Source organism: Lactuca serriola, chromosome 6 (genome assembly GCF_051521515.1).
Source record: "Lactuca serriola cultivar US96UC23 chromosome 6, Lser_US96UC23_V15, whole genome shotgun sequence".
Taxonomy (NCBI): Eukaryota; Viridiplantae; Streptophyta; class Magnoliopsida; order Asterales; family Asteraceae; genus Lactuca; species Lactuca serriola.
The window spans coordinates 72186681-72196581 of record NC_136413.1 but is presented as its reverse complement, the minus strand read 5'-3'; the positions used below and the strand labels follow the sequence as shown (position 1 = coordinate 72196581).

The window sequence follows — 9901 nt, the reverse complement described above, 5'->3', positions numbered from 1 at the left end:
ATTTTTAAACATCAGAATATCATATATGTCCTTCTTAAATATCAAAATATCGTATATGCACTTTTTAAACATTAAAATATCAATGATAATATCTAAAATATTCTCTATTTACAAAATGATAATAATCAACAACAACAAAAATTAAACAATCAAAATATGCATTTCATAGAAAAGGTTAAAGATGAATCTTTTTGTCTGTCAAGAGGCCGACATTCCAACAATTTATAAGTTCACATTCCATTATCATAGACGTAAGGATAATATGGTTAAATTTCTTAATTATTTATAATAATTCTAAGGTATAAAAATGATTATAAAATATTAAAAACATTATAAAAAAGGATTTGGGCAAATATAATATTTGGAAGGTTTATGAAAGATAAATATAATATTGAAAAATTAAACTGAGAAAATATGTTATTTTGAAGTTTAAGAGGGACGTATATGAAATTCTCCCTTTATTTTAATATCTCTATGTCACAAAACTCTATTTTTTGAATATAATTCTTATCCAATATTAAGTAATTTTAGAGATATAAATAAATAAAACATATATTGATTATTTATTTTTAAGATATTTTATATCTCAACTAAAAACTACAAAATATCTTCGACAAACAATTTTTCTTTGATTTTCTCTTGGAATTTAACTATTCAGTTTCAGATTTCACCAAGAAAATATTATAACACAAACTAATTTTGATACTTTCACAATATACACAAACATCTTCAACATTTTATTATCTTGACTTTACCATCACAGAGTCAAAACATAGAAAACAATAACCTTTCATAAGGGGGAAGGAGCCGTAGCGGGTTCGAGGAGAAGAGGGATAAGCGGGAGGAGAATAAGATAGAAAGAGAAGGGTGCTTCGGTTTGAGGAACCCGCTGGAGGTTGAAACCAAAAAAGAAATTTGGGGAAGAAGGGCTGGGAGGAATTCGGCTTGGGCGAGTTCGACTCCGTTCACCTTGGGTCCAATGGCTTGAGCGGGAGGAGATAAACGATTCCGTCCTCTCTAACTGGTATCGGTGGCGGAGACAATAATAGGGTGGCAGGTAGGTGTTCCGCCCCCCTAATCTCTATTTAAAAATAAAATCAACTATGATATATAAAAAAAGAAGTAGCCATTAAATTGAAGCCCATATCAATTTGTAGTAAAGTTGGACCCCTCCAATCTCTTTATGGTATATAAAAATAATAAGTACATGAACAAACTAAAAGCCCATATACGCAGCTTCCCTTTTTTATGCCAAAAGTCTGGTGTCGTTTTTATTTAATTAAACGACGTGATTTTAAATTACATAGCTTAGTTTTTGGCTACATTTGCTAACACTTACAAATTACATGACACGATTTTCGTTCTCGGATCAACAAGAAATAAGAAAGTAAATTTTGATGTGTAGTACACATTAATTTTCTATAATTTGTAGTTAGTGATGTTATTATCAATGTTAATTTTGTTTCTTATATTCATAAGATAAACCAAGAGTAAGAAAATAACCAAGATGTTCATAACCCACATTTGTATATTGTTAGTAATAATATGAGAGAAGATATTCATAATAATACGAGAGAAGATATTCATAATACATGTCCACAACCTAACTATGAATATGTGCTTATGATCATTTGACAACTTTTGAAGATTGATTCTTTAGATATCTATATAACTTCTATTTAGATAATTCTTTTTCAATTTAGTTTCAAATTTACTAGCTCTATTATATACATTGCTCAAATATAAAATATATTTGATTATCTTATTACATGTAAGCCCCATTAGTTTAAATTCTTGGCTTTGCCCCTGTGCATAATATGATTTTTTTTTTCTTTTTCAATTTAATATAAAATTTTATATAGAAATTGACATTTGATTTTTTTTTTCATAAACAAACTATATACTATTATTTTTTATTTATAATTTAGTTTATTTTATATTTAATAATTTACTTTTTATCTAATGTACTATTCATAAATTTTAATTCAAAATTGTAATCTTTAATTAATATTTTGTAACTAATTTTTAATTTTTAATTAATATAATATTTTATTTGTTCATATCGGCAATCCATAAGAGTTTAATCAAAAGTTAGAGAGTAAATTACATGAATTGTGTCTATGATTTGGGATAATTTGCATGTTTAGCTCTTAATTTATATTTTTTTTTAACTTAAAAAGTCTCTATTATTTGTTTTTATTGCGGTTCTGGTTCCTGTCTTATCTAAAAAAATTATTTTGCCATTGATTCTTCAATTTATATAAAAATAAACACACCCAACCCTACTTCCACCTCGCCTCACCTTACCTTACCTACCACACTTTAGTTAAATAAATTAAAAAAATCAATGGCAAAATAGACTTTTTAGGTAAGACGGAGACCAAAAATGCAACAAAAACAAATTGTGTGGACCTTTTGAGTTAAAAAAATAAGTTAGAGACCAAACATGCAAATTACCCGAAACTATAGGAACCATTCATGTAATTTACTGAAAGTCCTGAAATTTAGAGTTTAATAAATAGGTTTAGGTCATTATTGGTCACTTAACTTTTGGTTTTGTGCTTATTTGGTTACTTAACTCCTTTTAAGTTTTAAAAGGTCATCAAACTTTTGACTTTTTGTTCATTTAGTCACTTAACTTTTGTTTTGGTCACTTAACATTCAGATTTGTGCTCATTTAGTCACCTAATTTTTAAAATTGTGCTCATTTAGTTACTAAACTTTTGAAAAAATTTAAAATTTTAGTGACTAAATAAGCATAATTTTAAAAGTTGGGTGACTAAATATGACCAAATCAAAAGTTAAGTGAGTAAATGAGCACAAAAGTTTGATGACCTTTTTAAAATTTAAAAAGAGTTAAATGACCAAATAAACAAAAAACCAAAATTTAAGTTACCAAAAATACCTAAACTGTAATAAATAAAACGGTATAGTTATTGGTATAGATAGTGGAACGATGGATATTAGAAGATGGCATTACATAACTTAACCTACTTAGATCTATTCTAAGTTCGCTTCTTTAGGCTGGCGATAACAAGTTTTACCACAACATGAATTTATTTGAAATCGCAATAAAACAAACAAAAACTATAGATTATAAGCTTATTATCACAAAGACCCATCAGACCATAGATCTCGAAAACCTTTATTGTGGAAGACAACCTACGAAACTAGATGGAGATGCTGTTCGGAACACCTCTTCCGGTCACCCCGGGACCGGAAAATGGCTTGAGAAGCTGGTACGGAACTAATCCTGCACCACTTCGGTTGTGCAATTTGGGATCGACGTTCCTCGAGTCTATGATTCCCTCCAACTTTTCCAAACTTCCCCGAAACTCTTCAAACGCCGCCTTGATAGCCGGCTCCGCTGCCCATGCCGGCTCTATATATCCACCGATATACTCCTCGTCTGGTGAATGACTTGATAGAACATCAAGAACAGACATGACTTGTGTAGCTTGGATTTGCGAAGGGAAACATTTCAACAAAGCATCTTCAGGCCTTTTAATGAACGATTGCCACTCTTCTTCTGTTGGGTCTTCGTTAGGCATCTTGGTTCTAGCCATCGTTGGCCTGTTCGGGAAGTAACCCGCGAAATCATATTGTCCGAAGTTGACAGCTGAATGGTGGCCGGAGCCCACCCACATGATCGTTGAAACGATTCCGATCAAATCTTCTTGGGTTTTGAGTTGTGGCCACCATGGTTCGTCTTTCTTATCTCCATGCCCAACTGTTCGAATTTCATCCCACCATTGTGTAAGCTCTACATCAGATTCTATTAGATTCGCTTTTGGGTAGTAGTGGTTGACGTAAGACGTAGCCCATTGTTTGATCGCATCCCAAAGGAGTAAACCGTCATTTGCATATGGGTAGTCCTCGATCGTTAGTTTCAGACCATGTGGTGAATTTGGATCTTCAACGGCCAAGCCCCTAAAAGATACAATATAATCAGAGATACTACGTCATGCAAAACCTGTGATTAATTATATATTTTACGTTAACAAAAAAAGATTGCATGAACAAAGATTACCTGCTAATTAGGTCAGCTGGAAGCGACTCCTGATCAAAACGCCATAGCTGATCATATGCGTCAGAGCAAATTTGCATGGAATATTTCCCGGGAGAGAATGTCGACTCTATGATACCACCGGCGTTAATGAGAGCAAGACGAGCTAAAGCATTGATCTGCATGGTGTATCGTAAATGAGGAAGGAGTAGTCGTCGGATTGGATGCATTTGGCTAAGATGACGGTTGGTAGCAATTATGTAAGGCTCCATCACACAATGAGTTCTTAGCCTACAATAACAAACAAAAACATCCAAAACCAAATCATTAGTTCAATACTTCGATTGAAAAACACAAAAACATGTAAAGTAAGGGGACCCACCAATGGCTGACAAGTTGGTGATAAGCAGAATCATGAGAGAGGACTTGAGCCTTCGCCATCTTCCATAGCCAAGCTCCAGTGGCATCCCAGGCAGGAGTGTACACATGCTTCCACTGTGGTTTGTCGTCGGATGGTGGTCGGGTCAACTCAATGGCTAGTGGCCTCAATGTTCCGGTGGGAGTAAGAAACATTAAAGTTCTTGAACCATAAAGAGTTGTCCCATTAAGCTCTCTTGTTTTGTTGACGTATGGAAGTAGTAGATCATTGTAATCCAACATGAACAGTTTCTTTTCAGCCAAAGCCTACAAAAAACATGATTGTAATGAATTATTTTCAATAAAAAGAGATTGAGTTTCCATCTTCTGATTTGAATCAATTACCTGCTCAAGAGTCATGAAACCTTTTATTTCTTGCTCCACGATCTCCTTGGTAATACCTGATTCCTGTGGCCCATAAACTTGAGGGTCCAGTTTACTCGTCAATGGCCACTCCGTCACCAACTGTATGGTATATGGATTGAGACCCGCAAGCATTTGTCGACAAAATTCCTCATCACGAAACCATGAGAATGTGTCACCTACAATTAGAACATCAATCAATATACAAAACCCAAAAACTAAAATAACTAACGAGTTAGAAAGATCAAAGCTTACGATCGATGGTTGCAGGGGTCTCGAACTGGATCACGGCGTCTACGGTATCAACAGCGCCTTTGACAAGTCTAGGCAAAACAGTTTTAAGTCCATTGTCAGGAGCAGGAACATTAACACCTTGATCGTAGAGCATATCTATGGTCCTGAATAAAGGAAAGCCTTTCTCTTTGTCTGTAATAATAGCGTCTAAAGTGGGTACAACTGCATGGAGTACAGAGTACAATGCCCTCGCTCCAAAATTCACCTCCTTTATCTCTGAGAAATCTTCATCGCTAGGGACATAAAACGGGAGCAAAGTTCTCGTCTCCGATAATGGATCTGTAGTTATATATTGCTTGGTATTTATTTAATTATTCACATTTACAGGAATTCAATTAGTTCTGAAAGAAAATAATTAAGTTTGTAAGTACCTTTTGTAGACATAGGCCGACCAGTACGACACCGCCTAGGGTAAGGATGATCGTTGCCGCCGAGCACCGGCCGAGCTAAACTTAAGCTCAGATCCGGTGCTCCAAGGTCGTCGTAAACATCATAATCGTAAATCCTATCAGAAGATTTACGCTCTCCTTGGCCATTTCCTCGAAGAGATTCCATATCTTTCTCTCTCAACGACTTTAAGCCCTCCGGCGTTTCGGATGGAAGATAAGACTATAATTACAAACAATGAGATTAATCAGAACTTAATGTCGATGGCTATTAAACAGTGAAAGGAAGCAAATTAGTGTTAGATTAACCTTGTCGCTGAAGAAGATTCTCTTGTCGGGGTTATCATACTTGGAAGCAACCCAAGATTCACAGGTGAAGGTGATATTGTTGTTAAGAACAATCTTCTTGAAGAACATCTTCTTGCTGTATTCATTTTCCACAAGAATAGCTCCGATTTCACCAAAATCCTCAGGGACATCAAAATCGCATTTGTATGTGTAGACGTTAATGTCAAAATCTAATGCCTCGTATCTTGCATATGCCTTCACTGTCTTCTGCTTGCCTTTTGCTGTATCAAAATCAATTCCAGTCTTTACACCTTATTCTAAATAAAAATTATCTTTAAGTTTCATATTTTTCGCATTAAAATTATCGAAACTTATCATAGATTAGAATATGTATAAGTTGACAGGTTTTTGACCGGGTGATCTGTTGGAAACTAGGGAACGTAAATCTCAAATTTAGCGAAAAGATAAGTAAGAAGATTGGGTGTATAAATTATTCCAATCACAATTTTCCATATAAGAAAAACTGACATTTTTATTTATTTTACTTTATTCATTAAAAGAATGAAAAAGATGTGACAAATGTTTACCTTATCGTCAAGCATCTTTCTAGGATAATACTTATAAATAAATTTTGTAGAATTTTATCTTTTTAAAATTTCTTGTAACGGTCATTTGGTAAAAAGATAACAATAAGAACATATACGAATTTAAAAATATAACTGAATATATCGGGCTGAAATTATGTTTTTTTTATGTATTTGACTACTACAAATTAGTATTTGTTGTAAGTTATTATCTTTATTTCTATAAAATGTTAAATGAAAAATACTATGTCTTGAAATATTACGGAACAAACATTGTTATAAGTATCCATATCCTTGCAAAATTAAAAGACCATATAAAGGTTTATATAAGTTTGAATTCTCTTTTATCTTCGCAAGGAATTTCATTTTAGAGAAAATACGGTTTTTTTTTTGAACAACACAACTTTTAGTGAAAATCTTTGAATCTACATGTATCTTATATGATAACACAATCATGTCTATTCTCATGAGTCTCGTACTAAGAGAGTGTTAGAACAATATAACTTATTGGTGCTACGCATCTAAGTGTTTATATACTTTGAGTCTCTCATGTTAGCTATTTTGGAAAAAACAATTTAAATATTTACATATTTATAAGATATTTATCTTGTAAGAACATCACAAAACCTCAGGAGTTTATATATATATATATATATATATATATATATATATATATATATATATATATATATATATATATATATATATATATATATATATATATATAAAAGAATGAGTTCTATGGAAAACAAATAACTAGAGCAACATCTACCGGAACCAATAATCAAATGACACGTGTCCATTTCTTTCTTCACAAGTAATGTATTGTGGAAGTTATTGTGGAAGTGATGTGTTGTCATGTTTTCATTGGTTCAAATATGTGTTGCCCTAATCATTCATTTTCCATATAACTCTTATATATATATATATATATATATATATATATATATATATATATATATATATATATATATATATATATATATTGTATATATTTGGAGAGATTTTAGATTGACTAGTTTATATAAAACTATTATTGACTACATTAACATTAACTGGTACCTTAAATAAAAAACAAAAGTATAAAGATTTTAAATTTGTCTTTAACGATCCGAAATAGAGATCATGTAGATGAGTGGTACTTAAAAAAACAGATAATATAATGTTCAATTATTTTATTCATTAATTAAATTTCTTAAACTCAGATCAACTACATAAGTGTTTGAATATGCCTCAATAATTAATTTAGCAATTTTGGTAAATTCCATTTTAGTTTCTTTTCAAGTTTTTAGAACAAAAGTAACTGTCTTATTGGAAATTTTGTAATAATAAAACCTAGGTGGTAAATATATATAATTACCAAATTATATGTATCTTATTTTGATTCTGAAATCACACAACATCTAGAACGTATCAAAGTTAGTATATATACTTACAGTCAAGGTCATTGGAAACTAGCTCGAGCAAGAAGGACCGCCCTAGAAGATCAGAGACACCATCAGCAACACCGCCAATACCTACTCCGGCGATGGCAGAGCTGATGGCTGGTTGGATGGTGATGACACCCTTGACGGTGGTCTTGGTAAGAAACGGAATTGTTATGGCTTTTATTTTGCCAGCTGAGGTGGATCGAGTGCGAGTGGTATTAGATTTCTTGGTGGTGGTTGGGTGGCGGAGAATGGCGGGTGAGTAGGCTGAGGAGGAGGAATGTGTGGTGGCATCACCGGCGACGAAGGGCTTTTGCAGTGGGAGTAGGTTGCTGAGAGAGTGAGTTTGGTTGATCTGAGAATTCAACATGTTTTCTTATGTTTCCTTCTCCAAGTTACTCACTCTTGGTTGTGTGATTTTGGAGTTGGATGGGTACCTTCTATTTATAGTAAAAACCGTGTGCTTCTTTCATGAGATAATTTAGTATAATGAAAATATGTTAATAAAATAATGAATTTAATTTTTTGTTTTGTAGTAATTATTGTGACCAGCCATGTCCATACTATATATAAAAAACTCGTGCTACTTTCATTAGATCGATGATCTCGTAATGAAAAACATGTTGATAAACTATGGCATTTAGTGTGACCAGCCATGCCCATACCATATATGAAAAAGATGAGTTTTTTTTTTCATAAATAGGACAGTTTGGGAAATCTCTTTTAAAAATAGGTTTGTTTCAATTTTAATTAAAAAAAATATTTACGATAGTTTTAAATTTAAATATGTGTCACACCACAAATTCATCAGTTTTATTAGAAAATTAAATTAGTTCCGATCTCCCATTAACTAATCCTCAGCGACGTTAAATTCGCATTTGTCATTGTATGTGTAGACGTTATTGCCAAAATTTAATCCCTCGTATCTTTCATGCAAAGTATTTGACAGCTTCAAATTGCTATTGCTTGTAAGATTTATTTTTCTATTTTAAAAGGGGAAATGACACATACTACAAGAATAAACATTTATAGGGACGAAACTTATAGGGACGACGACAAAAGTCGTCGCTATAGAGGATCCTACAGGGATGATATATAGTTGCTATAGAGTTGACCAAACACTTTTGATTTTTTGAAACGTCCGTGTTTCTGGGCTAGACATTAATGTTGATGTAATAGTCTAGGTTAACCTTTGTAACTCATTTTGAGATAATAAGAATGTATTATTTGAGTATTATGTGTTTTATGCTTAATTGTGTGACTTAAATAAATTAAGAATAAAAATAAGCGTAATAATAAAATATTAGATAAGCTCAATATCTATGAAGGAAGTTGTAGTGGTCGTGTCAAGGGTTCCAGGTATATAAAGAATGTCGAAATCCGAGTTATAACGAAGAAGTTATGACATGTCGAAATTTCGCGACAGAACCGGCACGACACTGCACGACATAAATAGTGAATTTGTGATAGAGCGATATTTAGCCTTAGTGGTCTAAATGAAAGTCATAGAATACGTTAAACCGAGAGTGTGCGTAAGAAGGACGTCTAAATCCGACTTTGTATGAGGAAGTTATGATTTTTCGAAGTTTCACCTTAGCGGTATGCAGTTCAAATCTCGAAATTGAGATCCAGTGATATTTGGCTGAAACAATCTAAACGGGAATCGAAGATCTCATCTATAGTAGTCCAACGGTGAAAAGACAAACGAAAACGGATGTCAGATGAAGAAGTTATGAATTTCTAACAGAGTTTTCCTGTCCCGGCCTACTAAAAATAATATAATAAAAAGTTAAACTCAAAATTAGCCGACGGAGTCTAAACGAGAGTTGTAGAGCATAATCTCACCTATGCGTGGATATAAAGAACGTCGAAAACGGAGCTTGTATGCGAAAGATGTGAATTTCTGAAGTTCGGGGCACGAACTTCCACCTGTGTTAGATCTCACGACGTGAGCATAGTGTTCACGACGTGAGCAGGTGATGGACGTCTTCCAGGGCAAGTGGCCATGACAAATGCAGTGACATATTCGAGCTCACGATGTGAGCATTAGTGGCTCACGACGTGAGCATAGATTTTCAGCCCTATAAATAGAAGTTGAGGGGCAGCCGGCCATGGTTGCTAATTCCCCACTCTCTC

General features: G+C 33.3%; 1 protein-coding gene across 1 annotated transcript; it reads right to left on the bottom strand.

Annotated features, from left to right (window-relative positions):
- Window positions 1-3038: 3038 nt before the first annotated feature.
- On the bottom strand, window positions 3039-8197 carry LOC145059035 (lipoxygenase 2, chloroplastic-like). Its single transcript, XM_079006896.1, has 8 exons — window positions 7775-8197; window positions 5776-6035; window positions 5452-5689; window positions 5042-5359; window positions 4769-4965; window positions 4389-4690; window positions 4031-4297; window positions 3039-3930 (listed from the first exon to the last, which is right to left on the bottom strand). The coding sequence occupies exons 1-8, from the start codon at window positions 8133-8135 to the stop codon at window positions 3171-3173; spliced, it is 2703 nt and encodes a 900-aa protein (XP_078863022.1). The 5' UTR covers window positions 8136-8197; the 3' UTR covers window positions 3039-3170.
- Window positions 8198-9901: the final 1704 nt, after the last annotated feature.